Here is a 19,171-nt window from a genome sequence, read left to right as displayed (position 1 = left end):
TGCGTGCAAATAATTCCCCTCGTGCCCTCGTGCTGCCTGTGCAAGGGTAGAGGAAGCATTTCCTCTTCATTTCAGGACACGGGAGCCACAGCTATGGGGAGGCCTTTCTCAGCTGTTTTGTTTCCGGAAACCCCCTTGCATTATCTCGCTATCGAGCCTGGCCCGATTTGTGGGCATGTATTGGCTAAATACTGTACATGTATTAAGTAGAAAGTACTGTTTTTGTTGATCGAAGTCACCCGTGAGAGGGTGCCATGTTTATTTACCTTTGGTGTCCTTTTTCTAGATAAGAGCCCACTTCTCACCAGGCTAAATTTTAACAGAAAAGGTCTGGGAAGGTTTCAGAAAGACAAAGGAACCTGCCCTATAACTCTGTGGTCAGTAGTAGACCCAGGATCAGACGGGGGTGGGGGGGTGGGGAGAGATGGCAGGAAGACACCTGTGCACACCTAGACCCTCATTTACAAGGGAGGGCAAAATGGCATCCCAGTCAACCAGGTGTCCTGAGACAAAAAAGCTCAGAGCTCCAACAGGGACCGCGGTATTGCTCAGCCCTGGTGAGAACAGTCGAAACAGACTCTGGTGCTAAAGGGGGCAGCATCTCTCTTTTCAGGGGGCTCTTGCAGACTATCCGGTAGTGGCATGTGCTTACTCTGGCCGCTTGCTTGCATCTTCAAGAGCACAACACCAGTGTGGCTAAGGCACCTTCACCTACCCAGATCTTTCCCTCTCCACACTGCCTCTTTAAGAGGCAAAGCCCCTGAACCTGGGGATTGTAAGGACATTCTGGGACCTCTGGAGAGAGTGGGGATACAAGACTGTAGGTCTGGCTTGGTGGCATGGGTTTGTGCAGGGGGAGGAGCTGCTGAGGGGACCCAATACTCAGCCCCTCCTGGAACCCAAGCAAGCATTATCCTCTTGGGCCCTTGGCTCCATCCCAAAGACTTGATTGCCTGATCCCTGGCTCAGAGGGACCAACTGGATTCCAAACTGGAAAAAGAGGTCATCCAACTCCCTTCCAAACTAGGAAAAATATATCCAGACTTAGCTCTGGTGCTTTGGAATAACTGGCTCCACCAATCCCCTGCAGAGCTAGGGCTGGGGCAGAGGCCATGGGGGGCATGTAGTGGACAGCTGTTCCCTGAGTTATTTTTGGGCCAGGGGCTGAGCTTTTCCGTCACAGGGCATTGGGATTAAAATAGCCACCTGCGGGGCAATTCCCTTGTAGCTCCGTGAGGGCTTTCCAAAGGAAAAGAGTCAAAGCCGGGGTGGGGAGGGTGACTTGAGGAATGGCAAGGTAGGAATTCTACCGCGGTCTAAGACCAACCTCACCTTTGTGCAGCTCGAACGAAGCCTTGGCATCTCTCTGACCAGATCACTTTTCTCGGGTATCAAAATGATGGGGAACGGAAAGAGTTGGTAACTCCCGAACTCTGCTTCTGACCTTCCTCAGCTACCCTCCCCATTTCACAGACAGTTCCACAGGAGTTCAGAGGGCCTAGGAGGCTCTGGCCCCAGGTCATCCACCTCCCATCTCCCTTCCAAACTGCCCCAATGCCTCTTGCTTGAGCCTTGCTCAGAGCTCCAGTAGATCCACCCTGGGAGGATAATCAGTTCCATCCCCAAGCTCAGGACCAGCATGGAAAACGCTGACTGGCCCTGGTCATCTTTCCAGTCACAGCAGAACTGGCAGCTACCCGCCAGGCTCACACCCTTCTCCAGAAGGAGGTGGGCCAAAGGCAGGTGGGAGGAAGGAGGGAAGTCCAGCCGTCCTGGAGCCTAGCCCGTACCTCAGATTCGCAACCCCAGACGGGGACTTGACAGCCTGCGGGCATTGTCCCGGACTTGGAGCTAGAGTGACAGGGGCCCCTTTGGCAGAGACTAGGGTGGCGCTGCGGGCGCATGCCCCAGACACGCCCTATGAAATCGCTCCAGGGATCGGTCACCGAACTTAGTCTTGAACACCGCTGGCCAGGTCCGTGCGACAGGTTCTACTTCCCTGCCCGAGTGGGGTCTCGCTGGGCTCCCTCCGTGATCACCACCTATGCCTTGGAATGTTCCAGAGGGTCAATTTCCTGTGCGGGTGAATTCGGCGCCCAGCGCCTCTCCTCGGCCTCCTCCCTCCCCGCTGCCCGGACACCCCAGGTCGCTCTGTCCCCGCCACACTCTCATCGCCCCCGCGCGCCCGGGAGCATTCTCCCCGCCCCGCGCCGCTGCCCTAGGGCTCCCGGCGCCCCGCAGCCAGGGCCCCGCTACGCCTGCTTCGCCCCACGAACCGTGTCCTCCGGAGCCCCCGGGGCCATGAGTCTCTGCTCTGTCCCCTGCCGCCCCACCGGCGCCGCTGCGGCGCTGGGGCTCGGTAGCCTCTTGATGCTGCTCGGGCCGGGACGCGCGTGCCCCACGGGCTGTGCCTGCACCGACCCCCACACCGTGGACTGCCGTGATCGCGGGCTGCCCAGCGTGCCCGATCCCTTCCCCCTGGACGTGCGCAAACTGCTTGTGGCCGGCAACCGAATCCAGCAGATCCCCGAGGACTTCTTTATCTTCCACGGAGACCTGGTCTATCTGGATTTCAGGAACAACTCCCTGCGCTCGCTGGAGGAGGGCACGTTCAGCGGCTCGGCGAAGCTGGCCTTCCTGGACCTGAGCTACAACAACCTCACTCAGCTGGGCGCCGGCGCCTTCCGCTCGGCGGGACGACTGGTCAAGCTGAGCCTGGCCAACAACCACCTGGCCGGTGTGCACGAGGCCGCCTTCGAGAGCCTGGAGTCGCTGCAGGTGCTGGAACTCAACGACAATAACCTGCGCAGCCTCAACGTGGCGGCTCTGGATGCACTGCCGGCGCTGCGCACTGTGCGCCTGGATGGGAATCCCTGGCTATGCGACTGTGACTTCGCCCACCTCTTCTCTTGGATTCAAGAGAACGCATCCAAACTGCCCAAAGGTGAGCCAGAGGGTGGCTGGAAGCCAGGGCTGGGTGGTGTAAGGAAGGAGATGGGAGAGTTCAGCATGCTCTGAATGTTCGTGACCTCGCTTTGGGGACTCAGTAACAAGTGCCCTGAATGAGAATCGCTATAGGTGTAACTCTACAATATCAGAGGCCTGAATGCCTCCCGCATATGTTGACATAGAAAATGTCAAAGAACCCATCTGGGACTCTCCCAAGTTCCTACCTTTCTTCTTCACCTCCTACCCAGATTCAGGATCCGCCTTTTCTCCATCATTGTGGCCCACATCCTCTTTGGGTCCTAGGACAGGTGGGTGTGAGCCACATACGGGTCCCTCCTAATGGGAAAGCCCCGTGCTGTGTGGGACGCCATACCATTCCCAGAACCCAGAGATGGAGAGGAGCTGGTCAGCCCTGAACGTGGTCTAGCTGCACAGATTCTAACCTGGTCCTTCTGTTCCCGGATCCCCTTGACTCTTCAGAACATCTCTGGTGAAGAAAATTCCTGGCTAGGACAAAGGCAGCCTAGATGTGGAATTGTGGGACAGAAATCTTTTGGGTGGGTACGTCCCCTGCTTTCCTGCTGCCCCTCCTGATTTCTCACTCACACCCAAATGGCTGATGGGAACACCAGGGCTCTAGGAACACAGCATGAAGGAGGTAAAGGCAGAGCTGAGATGTCAGGGACCCCAGCATTTGTCGGAGTGCACACCAGGACTGATGGCAGGTGATAGCCATGCCTTGGGTAGAGTTCACCCTTCTACTCATGAGCCTGTGAGCACTGGCCCAAATTGACCTCTCAGTCCAGAACCAACCTCCGGAGAGCCTCTAAATCTTGGTGAAATTGTTTGCAGTCCTGTATAGCACACGTTACAAAAGCTGTGAGCTTCCCTTTAGTCTTCGGACTAAAGTTGAGAACTCAGAAACACTGTTCCTTGGTGTATGGGACTCCCGTGTTTACTTGTCCACCCCACAGGGTCATAAGCACACACCCTGAGGCCCTGTGGTTACTCCTGTGATAAGAGGACATTTTCTCTCCCTAATACCTCTCCTATGTGAACAGTTCATAAAAGATCTAGCCTGCAAGCTGCAGAGTCCCCCAGGTTTGAGTGATGCCCTTCTCCTGCCTGGCTCCCTAGATCTGCCAGGATATTCTGAATGACAGGAATGTCTTGTCAAAGTTTTCTCTGGGGGAGAGGGTCACTTTTCTGTGGTTGTTCCCCTCTTGGTGGACTGCTTCTCAGTTAGCTGAGTGTGTGTTTACTATGGGGCTCTCATTGTCTTCCAGTTGGGGCAGAAGCTTGGGTTCTGTTTCCAGGGTTGCCTTGGGTAGCTGGGGCCTTGAGTGGGCTTTAAATGCTTCTGTGCCTTGGCTCCGTTGTCCCTTGGCTACTTGGGTTGACCTCTGAGACCTCCACAGTGCCTTGGGTCAGAGTCTGAAGTTGTGGGTTTTGCTTTAAGGTCTTGGGGACTCTGAGGAGGTAAGTCACTTAAGGTTTTCCCTTCTTCATGTGTTGTCAAAACCAAAACACAGTAATGAGGGTGTAGCCCCAGAGCAAGGGGAGCTGTTTCTCTTCCAACATCCATCATCCATGGGAGAAAATGGGCAGCAGGTGGATACAGAAGGCTGGAAAGAATCAACAGGCACTGAAGACCGTGTAAGGGTCCTGGGGATAGGGCAGGGGGGAGAGGAAGACCAGTCTCATCCAGCCAGGAAAGGAGGGTGCCAGCTGGAAGACACCTCCTGGGCCCAGAGCCAAGGGCAGCTCGTCTCTCAGGGCAGCTGCCTACAGAACGTGGCCAGAACAGTGTCCCCAAAGTGAACCAGAAGCAAGGAGGTGAGGGACCTGGCGAGTGCAAGACTCAAGCTCTGATCTGGACTCAGGTTTACGATTTTGGATGAGTCCCTGACCTCCCCCAGCCTCAGTTTCCCTGCTTCTGAAATCAAGATATGGACATTGTCCTCCTACCTGCTGGGAGGGCACAATGATAGCCAGTGTGTTGTGGATGCTTAAGAGGGGTTAATAGCCACTCCCTCCTTTATCATACTTGACATCTCTTCAAACTTTAATTGGCACATGGTAATTGTGTATATTAATGGGGCACATCATGATAATTTAATTCACGTACGTGATATATAGCTATCAAATAAGAGGAGCTTACCATTTCTATCCCATTAACCATTGATCATTTCTTTGCTCTGGCCTCGTGCAGACTCCTCCTGGTCTTAATTAAATATAAGTGTGATGATATGGGAACTAGACATGGCTCGGTTTATAAAGTGCTGCCACACAAGCCTGAGGACCTGAGCTCCGATCCCCGGGCATACCTGGGGCATGCCTGTAAAAACCAGGCATGATAGTGTGCGTCTACGGTCGGATGGGCAGAGACAAATGGATGCCAGGAGCTCATTGAGCAGCCAATCGAGCTGTATCAGGAACCTCCAGGCTCAGTGGGAGACACTCCCAAAAAAAGAAAAGAAAAAGATGGTGGAGGAGGCTAGAGAGATGGCTCAATGGTTAAGAGAACTTTCTGCTCTTATATCTTATAGAGGATCAGAGTTCAGGTCCCAGCACCCAGGATGACTCTGCCTCCAGGAGATCCAACAACCTCTTCTTGTTGGTACTACACTCATACCACACACATAGCTTCTCCATTGCAGACCTGTAGAAACATAATTAAAAATAGAAACAAAATTTTCAAAGGATGCTTAAAAAGAGGTGGAGAACACTTGAGGAAAGCACATGACCTCTGGCCTCCATCCATCTGCACACTTCACATGTACATGTGTACCTGGATACACATGTACACTGCACACACACACAATAAATAATAAGTAATTAAATAAGAAAAGCTGACTGTGCTGTAGAACACTAGGGTTTATTCCTCCTTGGGATCCGTGATGTGGTCTCCCTCTGGTCTCCACCCCTGCCTCCTTCACAGTCTACTTCTATCATGAAGGCCAAGGTCAAATCTCCAAGGCCCAGGTGGGGCACTGAAGTGTGTGTGTGTGTGTGTGTGTGTGTGTGTATGTGTGTGTTTGCAGTGCCAAGGGCTCTACCACTGAGTGACACCCCCAATCTTTTTTTTTTATTTATTAAAGATTTCTGTCTCTTCCCCACCGCCGCCTCCCCTTTCCCTCCCCCTCCCCCAATCAAGTCCCCCTCCCTCGTCAGCCCAAAGAGCAAGCAGGGTTCTCTGCCCTGTGGGAATCCAAGGACCACCCTCCTCCATCCAGGTCTAGTAAGGTGAGCATCCAAACTGCCTAGGCTCCCACAAAGCCAATACGTGCAGTAGGATCAAAAACCCATTGCCATTGTTCTTGAGTTCTCAGTAGTCCTTATTGTCCGCTATGTTCAGCAAGACCGGTTTTAACCCAGGCTTTTTCAGACCCAGGCCAGCTGGCCTTGGTGAGTTCCCGATAGAACATCCCCATTCTCTCAGTGTGTGGGTGCACCCCTCGCGGTCCTGAGTTTTTTGCTCGTGCTCTCTCTCCTTCTGCTCCTGATTTGGACCTTGAGATTTCAGTCCGGTGCTCCAATGTGGGTCTCTGTCTCTGTCTCCTTTCATCGCCTGATGAAGGTTAATATTCAGGAGGATGCCTATATGTTTTTCTTTGGGTTCTCCTTCTTATTTAGCTTCTCTAAGAACCCGAATTATAGGCTCAATGTCCTTTATTTATGGCTAGAAACCAAATATGAGTGAGTACATCCCATGTTCCTCTTTTTGGGTCTGGCTTACCTCACTCAGGATAGTGTTTTCTATTTCCATCCATTTACATGCAAAATTCAAGAAGTCCTTGTTTTTTACTGCTGAGTAGTACTCTAATATGTATATATTCCATACTTTCTTCATCCATTCTTCCATTGAAGGGCATCTAGGTTGTTTCCAGGTTCTGGCTATTACACACAATGCTGCTATGAACATAGTAGAGCATATACTTTTGTTCTATGATAAGGCCTCTCTTGGGTATATTTCCAAGAGTGGTATTGCTGGGTCCAGGGGTAGGTTGATCCCGAATTTCCTGAGAAACTGTGGGTGGCTGTCTTAAGTTACTATTGCTCTGTTGAAACACCATGGCCAGAAGCAACTTAGGGAGGAATGATCTGGTTTACATTTCCACATCCCTGTTTATCATCAAAGGATGTCAGGGCAGGAACCTGGAGGCAGAAGCCAGTGCAGAGTCTGTCAAAGGTGCTGCTAACTGGCTTCTTCCCCAGGGCTTGCTCAGCCTACTTTCTTATAGAACCAAGGACCAGCCCATGTAATGATTCCATATCAATCATTAATTGAGAAAATGCCCTTCAGGTTTGCTGACAGTCTGTTTTTTTTTTTTTTTTTGAAACTTTTCAGTGAATTTTTATTAGGCGTTGCATCATGATTCAGGGTCTCAGGGTAGGGACCATCATATACCCAGGCCCCCTCCCTTTACTGTATGAGGAGAGCGAACAGAAGAGAGGAGCGTGGAGCCAGGCCAGATCTTCCCAGGAAATGTGCCTTCTGCTCTGCCGTCATCCCAGGCTGAGACCCATGATACGGGGCAGAGGGACTTGTATACACGCTGGTACCACTCACACAAGGAGACATCACCCTCCTGATGGGGAAACTCTGTTAACCAATCACAGCTAATTGGGGCGTGGCGATCTGAACCCCAGGAAGAAAAACTGGGAGATCCAGGTGCTTGCTCTCTCTCTGTGTGGTGCCTGCCGGACAGGCCTATTGTAAGCAGGACCTCCCACTCTTATGGTGTGAGTTTGCCCTCTTTAACCATTAAAGTATAACCGTTATTCTTGAGCTAGCCTGGTTATTTATCGTACCGACTTAATTCTCTACTCCCCCCCCCCCCCACTCCTTGCGGTCATTGCCTTCTCGCAGTGGTGGAAGTCCAGATAGTTCAGCCAGCAGTGCCTGGTCTGGTTCTGGTTTGGGAAGTGGCTGTCAAAGAGGACAGTTTCGTAGTTCTTGATTTTAGTCTTGATGTCCTCAGCCCTGGTGCTGACTCCTGAAGACTGTCTTGGAGCAGTGGTAGTTGAAGGTGACCCTTAGCCAAGGTGCCAAGCCACAGTCTGATCTTATGAAGGCATTGTCCTCTTCTTTTTCCTTTCTTTTATTAAGAATTTTTTAAATACAATCTTTTCTCATTTTACATAGCTATCCCTGTTCCCACTCCCTTTCCTCCTCCCTCTTCTCCACCCTTCCCCCTACCCCACCTCTCTATCCACTCCTCAGAAAGTGTAAGGCTTCCCATGGGGAGTCAACAAAGTCTGACACTTCCCTTCCAGGCAAGACCAATCCCCCGCCCCATTACCTAGGCTGAGCAAAGTATCCCTCCAAAAAGAGTGGGCTCCCAGATGCAGAGACATTTTCTTAATTGAGGTTCCCTCCTCTCTGATGACTTTAGTGTGTGTCAAGTTGACATAAAAACTCTTCAGCATAGCAATGTGACCAAAATCGCCTACTGTCTCTAGGCCTAAGAAATTTCTTCTGCAATCAAGTGTATCAGTGTTAGACCTGGAGAGCCATTTCCAAATGAAAGTCTGTGGGTTAAAAAAAAAAAAGTGTGTGTGTATTTATAAATGTTTCTTTTCCATTCTATTTATTTATTTATCTGTTTGTTTGTTTGGTTGGTTGGTTTTGCGACAAAGTCTCCCCATGTAACTCTGGCTAGCTTGGAACTTGCTGTGTAGGCCAGGCTGGCCTTGAATTCGCAGAGATCCATGTGTCTATGCCTCTTCGTATACCACTATGCCTGGCTATGCAAATATTTTCATGAGATTGGGCACGCCCTATGTGGACATGTGCACAGCAGCCTGAGATGACGTCACAGAAGGCCTGTTCACATGTGCTCCTTCGCCTTGGTCCTGGAGCCATGGTGGAAGGATGGTCGCTGGATTGAGAGATAGAAGCTGGCAGATGCAGGACTATATGCCTGGGTTTGGAGGTGCTCGGAGCAGGTGGCACAGTCTACATCAGGCCTGAGAGGGCAGATGTTGGGAAAGGAGCCAATGGATCTCATTACAGAGGCTGATTTAGCTAAGCCTCTTCTTGGGCCTTCTCTTTCTAGCCATGGTCCTGTGTCCTCAAAGGTCACAACCCTCAGTACCAGACTGGGGATGCTTGAGTCTAATTGTCTTATGACCTTGACACGAGGAGAAGTAGGGTGTGGGCTGGGAGGAGGGTAGCCGTGGCGGAGCTAAGCAGAGGTGCCTTGACTCTGCCTAGCCCTGGTCTCTACCAGAAAAGCTTACTAGAAAGAACCTAGCAGAAATGCCTGGAATGTCCCAGCTCTCAATGGCTGGGAACCCCAGTGGGCACTTCTGTGGGCAGAATCCTTTCGTGAGAGGGTGCTATGGCAGACAGGGTGCTTATTCAGCCCCTGTACCACATCACTTAACCCAATTTGCTACCTGGCTCAACTCAGGACCAGTGGGGGAGCCCATCCTGAGCCCCAGAAACTCCTTCGATTTTCTGACGTCAAGCAGTCTCGCCTAGGGCAAGTGAATGGAGATTAGTGTCATCCAGATGGAGAAAGAGCCAAAGCTTGCCTGAAAGTCACAGGATACTTCCTCTTAGACAGCTCCAAGGTGACTCTCTTCTTCTAAAAATAAAATAAAAGCAGTTTTCTTCTCCTGATTATAAAAGTAATAAGCTTCACTTAGCAGTCAGGGGTGGGGGAGCAGATACATATTACATAATGAAGATAAAACTTAAAGACAACCCCCCCCCCCAAAGCAAACAAACAAACAAAAATCCCCAGAGGCCCGAGAGGTGGCTCAGCAGCTAAAAGCTCTGGCTGCTCTTGCAGAGGACTAGTTCCCAGCACTCACATGGTGGCTTGCAAACATCTGTAATTCTGGTAGCTCCAATGTCTTCTTCTGGCCCCCAAGTACATTACACACTCATGATGTACTTGGCATACGTGTAGGCAAAAACTCATACACATAAAATATAAGTTAAACAACCAAAATATTTTATTTATTTATTTATTTATTTATTTATTTATTTATTTATTTTTACATGGTTTCTCTGTATAACACCCCTAGCTATCCTGGAACTCACTTTGCAGACCAGGCTGGCCTCGAACTCCCAGAGATCCAGCTGCCTCTGCCTCCTGAGTGCTGGGATTAAAGGTGTGCGCCACCACCACCAGGCTGAAATCCTTTTACTATTAAAGTTCTATGCTAATATTTTTTTTTTAAAGATGGCATTATGGTGTACACCTTTAATCCCAGCCCAGCCTGGTCTACAAGAGCAAATTCTGGGACAGGCTCCAAAGCCACAGAGAAACCCTAGCTCAGAAAAAAAAAAAGTGAAAGAAAACAAACCATTATGTTAAAAAACCAAAGCGACCAAACAAACAAAAAAGGAAATAAATTAGTCACAAAACAATCAGTCCTGTGCTGGGTATTTTCACGTCAATTTGACACAAGCTAGAGATATCTGAAAGGAGGGAGCCTCGGTTGAGGAAACGCCTCCATAAGATCAAGGGCCAGGCTCTAAGGTATTTTCTTATCAGTGAAACGCTGCGGGGAGGGCCCCACCCTGCCCATTGTGGGTGGGGCCATCTCTGGGCTGGTGGACCTGGGCACTATAAGAAAGGCTGAGCAAGCCACGGAGAGTAAGCCAGTAAGCAGCACCCCTCCATGGCTTCTGCATTGGCTCCTGCTTCCATTTTCCTGCCCTGCTTGAGTTCCTGCCCACAGTGCTTTTGATGATGAACTGTTATACTGAACCGTGAAGAAAAATAAACCCTTTCCTCCCCTAGTTGCTTTTGGTCCATGGTGCATCATCACAGCAATAGGAACCCTAACTAAGACAAGTCCTATACAGTTGGAGGAACAAGGTGGTGAAACTCACAGAAGAGGGAGGAGAATGGGGGTGGCCAGGGGCTGGGCAGTGGGCATTTCACGGGTACAGTTTCTGTTTGAGAGATAGATATAGGAGCGCTGGCTACATGATGCCAGGATGCTTCAGGATGAGCCCTTGACCCGAAGTTGCCCTACATCCTTCTCGCCACGAAATCAGCTTATTATTTAATCAGACGGAGTGTCTGCCGGCCGAGACAGTGAGGATAATTGGGAACTGTCCCCTATGCGATAGTGGATATTTAATGAAAGTGGCAACAGAAAACAAAAGTTAGCACTATGGGAAATTGGAGCCCGTGCTCCTTGGCACCCCAGAGCAAGAACGAGCCCCACAGGGCTCCCTGCAGGCCTCCTTAGGCAGCATTCCTCTGTGGCCCGGAATAACTCCAGCTGAGGCCACAGCACATACGCCTTCTCCAGATGTTCAGGGTGACAGAGAATAGGTGTCTGGAAAGACACTAAACAGGCCGTCAGGAGACTTTGGATCCAGGCCAGAGTCTGGGTGACTGCCCTATTTAGCTTTCTATTGCTGTGATAAATACTATGAAGCCAACTTGGGGAGAAGGTCAAAGGCAGGGGGAAATGAGAGCTGGAACTCATCTCACAGGCCACAGCCCATCGTTGAAGGAATTCAGAGTAGTAACCCAAGCAGGCCAGGACTTGATGCAGAAACCACGGAGGAATACTACTTACCGGCTGGTTTCCAGGCCCACCAGCCTGGGGACAGTACTGAGCAGAGTGGCTGGGTCCTCTTTCACCAGCAGCAATCAAGAAAATGCCCCTACACACATGCCCACACGTGACCAATCTGATGGAGCCAATTCTTCAACTGCACTGTCCGCCCTCAAGATTAGCCATCATCACAGTGACCTTAGGCAAGTTGTCTGATTTCCCTGGACCCTTCATCTATAAAATATAAGTGAGGGCAGGGGAAGGAGGGAAGTTCAGGCATCGGAAAAGGTATTTTCTCATGCATCTGACCTTCCACTATGTGCTGCTTGAGAAGACACAGCTGCTGAAAGCCTGGCTGGAGATGTGGAAGGCCCCAAATTGCTATTTCCCTATTTCCTGAGCATTTTATTTGTTGTTTGCTTGTTTTCGAGGTGTTTTGTTTTTTCCTTCCTCCTTCCTTCCTTCCTTCCTTCCTTCCTTCCTTCTTCCCTCCCTCCCTTTCTCTCCCTCCCTCCCTTCCTCCCTCCCTCCCTCCCTCCCTCCCTCCCTCCCTCCCTCCCTCTCCCTTTCTTTCTTTCTTTCTTTCTTTCTTTCTTTCTTTCTTTCTTTCTTTCTTTCTTTCTTTCTAAGTTCTATGAGGCAGGCAGGGTAAAGCGAAGGTGGGGGTTTTTCCAGCACAGGGTGTGCCCCCTCTAGCCTTGTCCCTAAGGCCTCTGACGCTTCCAGAAGATGGACAAGAGCTGTGTCACACAGGTCTTGGCCCCTGATTGCACAATACAGCATGCAGCTCAACTGGTGACCAGAGTAATACCAAATCTCTCGGTGACATTCTTTTCTACGACCTGTCAGGTTGATGCTGATGCATAGGTGACAAGCCAGAGCTGGAGAGATGGCTCAGCTGGTAAGGACAATTGCTGCCGGGCCTGGTGACCTGCGTTTGCTACGTGGGAAACGGTGAAAGGAGAAACGGACTCCTGCTCTTGTCCCCTGACCTGCACAAGTGTGTTGTTTTAAGCACCCTCCACGCCAAACACAAAAATAAAGTGTAATGAAATTTTAATAGGAGAAAAAAAAACAATCCTAGAATCATCTGAGAAGAGAAGAAGATCATGACTCCTCTACCATAAACAGCCTGCAGCCATTAAGTGTGTATTTTTGTGTGTCTCTCCATGTGATATTTGTGAGCGTGTGTTATACACTTGCAGCGCATGCACCCTTGCTAAAAAAAATACATTCAGAGGCCAGAGTACATCTGATGTCATGCTCCACCTATTTCCTTTAGACAGGGTCTCTCACAGAGCCTAGGGCTAGCCTGGCAGCCAGCAAACCCTAGCCATTTGCCTGTCTCTGTCTCGTATAGCACTGGTCTTACAGGTATGCATGCGGCCGTGCCTGCCTCAAAAAAATGTTGACGTTGGGATTACAGGTGCATGAACAGTTTCACCTACCTTTTGAAAAAAAAAATATAGACCCTGGAAATTCGAACCCAGCTCGGTGTACTTGCATGGCAAGCTCATTTAACCATTCTCTAACTTCCAAAGTGTATTTTAGTCTATAGTCCCAAGATTCAGGAGGTTGAAGTCGGAGGATCTCTTGAGGCCAGGAGTTTGAAACCAGCCTGGGAGACAGTGAGACAAATGCCCAGAAGTGGCATGTTGTATTTGGTGAATAGAAAGACTTTCCCAATATGGTCACCAAACACGGTGCTAAAGATATTTCTTCCAGACAGATTTGTGTGTGCTTATATCTAGGAAGGAGGACCTAGGAACAGCTAAACCATTGTGCAAATCGGATTTGTGAGTTCTTGCCTCTGCCTTCTGCTCATTTATTGCTGCCGTCTCAGTTGTGTATGTCGGTTTTGCCTAATAAGCGGAATCGAGAAAGCAGAAACCTATCTTTAACAACAGAAGTGCTTAGGAGAGCCTGTAGCCAATTGGATTGAGAAGCTCTCAGGAGGCCAGAGCTGGAGAAAGGCCCCCTGAGAGATCTCAGCCCAGCCTGGTCTTTGGCAAGGGGCCGGGCCAGGCTGGAGAGATTAATCTCAATCCACCATCTGCTGTGTCACTGTCTATTTCGAGGATGGCAGTTTGTCACCCTCGCCACTCAGGTATCAGCTGTGGGGAGAAGTCATCATTCAAGGGGATGGAGCCTGGGGTGTGGGTGGGAGGGGGACCCCAGCCACTCGCACGAGTGCCATGGCCGCTATCCCGAGAGAGAAGATAGGCGGGAACAAGATTGAGCTGCCTGGTGGATGAATGAGCAGAGGAAGAGCCACTACAAGGCAGAGGTCGGGAGGTCACATAAGCTGCCCACTGGGAAGTCACCCCAGGAGAGGTGATCTTCACGGGCACCTTTCCTATGGCCCTCCCGCCTGCATGGGCCTCCGAGCTGGCGGTTTTGCAGGACATCTGGGCAGCCGTAGATAATAAGGGGTTGTGAGGCAGTAGCTGTCAGAACAGGGGCTAACTCATCCTTGAATTCCATTTCCCATAACCCATCCCAGGACCAGTGAGCATAAGCAAGAGAAACTAGCCCTGACTGAGCAAAGGGAAGGGTTGTTAGTGGAAGGATGCCAGCCGAAGAAGAGCTGAAGAAGCGGGCTCAGGACAGGGATGCAGCTCAGCTGCCAGAGTGCTTACATGGCATGCAGGAAGCCCTGGGTTCCACCGCTGGCACCCTAAGCTGCATGTGGTAGACAAATGCCATGAAGGTAGAGGTAGGAGGATTGCCTGGGAAGCCAACGTTGGCTACGTAGTGAGACCCTGTCTCAAAAATAACCAAAACCTCAAACAAACCATAGTGAGGGGAAGATGGCTCTGGGGGTTTGGAGAGTCAAACCCCACTGGTAGGGGCAGCAGGAAGGGCGGCTGGACTAAGTGGGCTCCACTTTCTTTTGAGCTATTGAGCTTAAGTGTTGTCCTGGCACAGAGACAATTATCCTTGTGGGAGAGAGGCCAAGAGATATCTGAAAGACGGCGACACAGAGCAGAAGATCCCAGGAAGAAGGCAGGTTAGAGAAGGAAGCGAGGAGCCAAGGACAGGCAGCCTCTCTCCTAGGGTCTTCAGAGGTAGCCCTGATTCTGACCTCCATAACTGTGAGAGTATACCCGCTCCCTCTCTGTGTAGACAAGTTCTTATATCTTGTAGCTCAGGCTAGCCTCAGTCTTGACCTTTCCTGCCTCACCTCAGCCTCCAGAGTGCGGTGACTTCATGCATGTGTCATGATGCTCGGTGTTCACCTCTGCCCCAGAGTGAACTTTTTTGTTATGCGTGTGGTCCTGAGAATTGAACACAGGCCTTGTGCATGCCAGGCAATAAGAGTTCGGCTTCTAAGCTATACCCCCCAGCCTTTTTTTTTTTTTTTAATGTTGTTTTGAGACGTGATCTCTCCATGTAGCTTAGGCTAGCTTCTAACTTTTGATTCTCCTGCCTCAGTTTCCTAAGTACCTGGGATTACAGGTGTGAGCCACCATAATCAACTGCAATTAGTATGAGTGCCCCTGTTTGTGGGTAGTTACTGGGGCAGCTATGAGGGAATGATGCAGGTCCACGTCCTGTGGAATTGTCAATTGGGGTGCAGGAGACACAGTCCCCCATTGTCGTTCTCAGGTACTAGAAGAACTTCTCCCAGACTTTTAGGGGTCCCCAGTCAGGCAAAACCAGGATTTTTCAGTCAACACAGTAAAGAATTTAGGACTGGCCAGTTTACGAAGTTTGTTTGGAGATTTTATTAAAGATATTTTAATATAGGTTCAGGTGTGGGGGTTAGAAGAGAAGGCAGCTCAGAAGGACAGACAGACACACCTGAGAGCATGTGCTCAAAGAGTCAGGGAAAGTCAGATATACCCACGTGTGGGCTCTTAGGGGAGAGTGGCTCGTCTAAAGTTATTTGTCCTGGTTAAGTGTCTGTCAACTTGACACAAGCTAGAGTTATCTGTGAAAAAGAAATCTCATTAGGAAATGCCTTCAGTCACTGAGCAGGTAGAGGCAGGCAGAATGCTGTGAGTTCGAGGCCAGCCTGGTCCCCTAGAAGAGCAATACACTCTCTTGCCCAGTGAACTGTCTTTCAGGCATCTTGGGTTTTGTTTTTGAGACCGTCTCAAGTAGCCCAGACTAGCCTTGAACACAGGTGCAGCCAAGAATGACCTTGAACTTCCAATTCACCTGCTTCCACCTCAGGAAGTGCTAAGATTACAGGCACGCCCCACCATGCCTGGTTTATCTGGTACTGAGGATTGAACCCAGAACTTGCTGCTTGCTAGACAAGGACTCTAGCAACTGAGCTGCATCCTAACCCCCAACCCCAGGACTATTGACATGCAGGCCGGGACTCTTGTCCTTGGCTTGAGCCGTGTGCGCTTTAGGCTATCTAACATCCCATCCTATTTATAGGAGATGCCAGCAGCACCCCAGCCAGGGGGGCAATTCAAAGTGTCCCCAGGAGCCAGGTGTGTTTACATTGTCAGCACTTGGGAAGCGAAGTCATGAGGATTAGAAGTTTAATGCAATCTCAGCTGTACACTAAGGATATTTGAAATCCTGTCTGAAGCAAGTAAACAAACAGAAAAGTACCTCATCTAAGTGTCTTTGCAACCATTTGAAAATAGTAATTATAAATAATGTCTTTGATTTCTTTTTTTAGATTTTTATTTGTTTTTATTTTATGTGTTTTTCCTGCATGTATATCCGTCCACCATGCCATGCCTTTGGAGGTCATAAGAGGGCATCAAATCTCCTGGAACTGGAGCGATGGATGGGTGGTTGTGAGCTAACACGCGGGTTCTGGGAACTAGACCCAGGTCCTCTGCCAGGACAGTCAGTGCTCTTAACCTCTAAATCATCTCTCCGGCGTCACCTCGTATGATTTCTGAAACACTAACCAGGAACATCTTGGGGAGAAAAGGGTTTATTTGGCTTCCAGGTTAGAGTCCACAAAGAAGACATGGGAATAGGGGGGGGCACTTGCTGAGAAGAAAGGATCTGGAGGTGGTGGGGGATGCGATGGGAAAGGGTGTGTGTGTGAAAACAACTAAATGTGTTCTATACATATATAAAACTGTCAAACAAACAACAACAATCAAACCCCAAGCAAAATAGTGCCAGGTTGGAGAAACCAGTTTATGGCAGAATACTGTTAAAAAGGAAAGGGAACCCCGAAGTCACAGACCCCAACATCAGAGCCCTGCACCAGTCACGGGTACTTTAGCAGATGGCTCTAGGGACAGATCTTCACCCTCTTCTGCCTGGCCCTGTGCATCCAGCTGACCGTCTTTGTCCAGCTCCTCTTGTTTGTCTGCCCTCTGTGAACTTGGGAAAGCCATTAAGTCAGGGTGTCTTATCACAGCTGAGCGTGAGCCCAGCCTCCACTCCTGGTGGGTTAGGTGGTGTTTTCCCAAACAAGTCCTTTTCTTGCAGCCACAGAAGAATGTGAAATGACATTTTCTAAAACCGTTGCTTTGTAAAAATGCCAAGGCTAATCTCCAGGCACAAAGAGCAGTGTGGAGATCAGAACTGACTCAGGGAGCTGCAGCCCGGGAAGAAGAATGGGCTCAGAGGTGCGTGCGTGATGGGTGTGTATGGCTGGGCCACTGACTAGCTGAACTGTGACCTGCTGTGAGCTTGAGAGTTGTACGTCCTGTGGCTGTTAGAGCCCGTGCTCAGGCCTCAGGCAGGACTCTTTCTTCCTGGTTTTCAGGGTATCTTCGGCTAGTGAGTAGCTATCAAGAGGAGGCAGGCTGACTGATTTTTAGGCCTGAAAAATAGATGTCTGCAAGGGAGTCCCACTATGGACATCTTAAAGCTCTCCTAATTTGGCCCAAATGCTTTTCAAATGCTCAGAATAAGTAGGGAGAAGTTTTTTTTTTTTTTTTTTTTTTTTTTTTTTTGGTATGCTTAATTTTTAAATTTCAGGTGTGTGTGTGTGTGTGTGTGTGTGTGTGTGTGTGTGAAGAGGCCAGAAGTGGGCATCAGTTACCCTGGAGCTGGAATTATAGGAGCTGGGGGTAATCCGACACACATGCTAGGAACCTAACTCTTCCTCTGGAAGAGTAGCAAGTACCCTTAACCACTGAGCTATCTCTTCAGTCCCATGTTTTATTTTGCTTTGATTTTCAGACGAGATTCCATGTGGCCAATGCTGGCTTAGCTGGTTTAGTGTTATAGGCATGCACCATGCCATACCGGAATAGAAACCGAACCAAACCACTCTGCCTACTGAGCTACATCCCAGCCCTGAAGTTTTAGCTTAAGAAACAGTCAAGAGCTTGGGATGTAGCTCAAAGGTACTGTGCTTGCCTGGGATGAGCAAGGCCTGGCTTCTATCCTCGGGAGGAGAGAGAGAAGGTGAAAGGGAAGAAAAGGCAGAGAGGTAGGAGAGGAGGGAGGGTAAAAGAAAGAAAAGAGTAAAAAATTCCATTGTGAAGATGGACAAGGTCACTCATTCCTGTACTTCCAGCACTTGGGGGGCTTACATAATGAGTTCCAGATCAGTCTCAAGTATATAATGAACCTCTGTCTCAAAAGCTAGCTAACTGGAGAGATGCCTCAGCAGTTCCAAGCACATATTGCTTACTCTCTCAGAGGACCTGAGTTCTAGTCCCGGCACCTGTGTCTAGCAGTTATAAATGACCTAATGCCTCAGCCTCCAAGGGCACCACATGTAAACACACACATACACTCACACACCCCCACACACTGTGAATTGAAACAGTGGGGTGGACAGGATCATTGTACAGTATATGTATGTATATATAGGAATAGCAAGTCAATTCCATTAATTTATATAATTTATGTGTCAGCAATTATATTATACATGTGCCTTTAATTCCAGCATTAATGAAGCAGAGGCAGGTGGATCTCTGTGAGACTGAAGACAACCTGGTCTACAAAGTGAGTTCTAGGTCATCAGGGGCTATGCAGTGAAACCTTGCCTAAAAAAGCAAAGCAAAGCAAAGCAAACAAACAAACAAACAAACAAACAACAAAGAGTTCTGGGTCATCGAAATCCTTGAGGCTCCCAAGCAGCTACATCGATTTAGGGAGAAGAGAGAGAATGCAGTATAGTTGCTAGGCAACTGTTCCCATGGAGGAATGAATGGGTGGGGTGGCTGTGGATGTGTAAAGGATGGGCCCAGACTGCAGGAGGGAGGAAGCTCAGATATTCTTTCTCCATTTTCTGTTCTGAGCTGGAGAAGACGGGGTCACTGGTAAGAACCCCAAGGCTGGTTTGGGGCACTGGACAATGAGTGAGGTTGCTCTTTTCTGGACCCAAGAGGGCTAACTAACAAAGTTGGAAGACAGCTGACTCTCAGACAATGTTGGGAAAGGGCTGAGGGTGAGCTCTGCTGCTTGGAAACACTGAAACAGAGAACGAGAGAGGCTTTCCTGAGAATGTGAAGACACCAAAAGTAAGCAAGGATTGATGGTTGCTCAGTTTCCTGTCAAAAAGATGTCTCCCATTTTCTCCCCAGAAAAAGCACACCTTCCAAACCTATCCACAGATAAGAGGAAGTCTCCAGAGCTGAATGCCTGGGCTCTCGAGCCTAGATGTGAACCTGTGAAGTTAAGTTACCAAAGGAAGTGCTGTGAGATTTCCTTCTGGGAGGTACTACAGTTGGGGGCTGCAGCCTAACCCTCTCTCTCTCTCTCTCTCTCTCTCTCTCTCTCTCTCTCTCTCTCTCTCTCTCTC

At 49.6% G+C, this 19,171-nt stretch overlaps 1 protein-coding gene across 2 annotated transcripts in view; it reads left to right on the top strand.

The window, feature by feature from the left end:
• The first annotated feature begins 1,835 nt into the window (after window positions 1-1,835).
• The window catches only part of Lrrc38 (leucine rich repeat containing 38), a 24,410-nt gene continuing 7,074 nt past the window's right edge, over window positions 1,836-19,171 (top strand). For both annotated transcript variants that reach the window (XM_050120381.1, XM_050120380.1), the window contains exon 1: window positions 1,836-2,944. In XM_050120381.1, coding sequence (XP_049976338.1) covers window positions 1,903-2,944 — 1,042 coding nt within the window. In that variant the 5' untranslated portion in view covers window positions 1,836-1,902. The remainder of the gene's footprint in view (window positions 2,945-19,171) is intronic.

Source organism: Alexandromys fortis, unplaced genomic scaffold, assembly GCF_014885135.2.
Source record: "Alexandromys fortis isolate MF-2015 unplaced genomic scaffold, M_Fortis_MF-2015_v1.1 scaffold_174, whole genome shotgun sequence".
Classification (NCBI taxonomy): Eukaryota; Metazoa; Chordata; class Mammalia; order Rodentia; family Cricetidae; genus Alexandromys; species Alexandromys fortis.
This window is presented reverse-complemented; position numbering and strand designations above follow the sequence as displayed.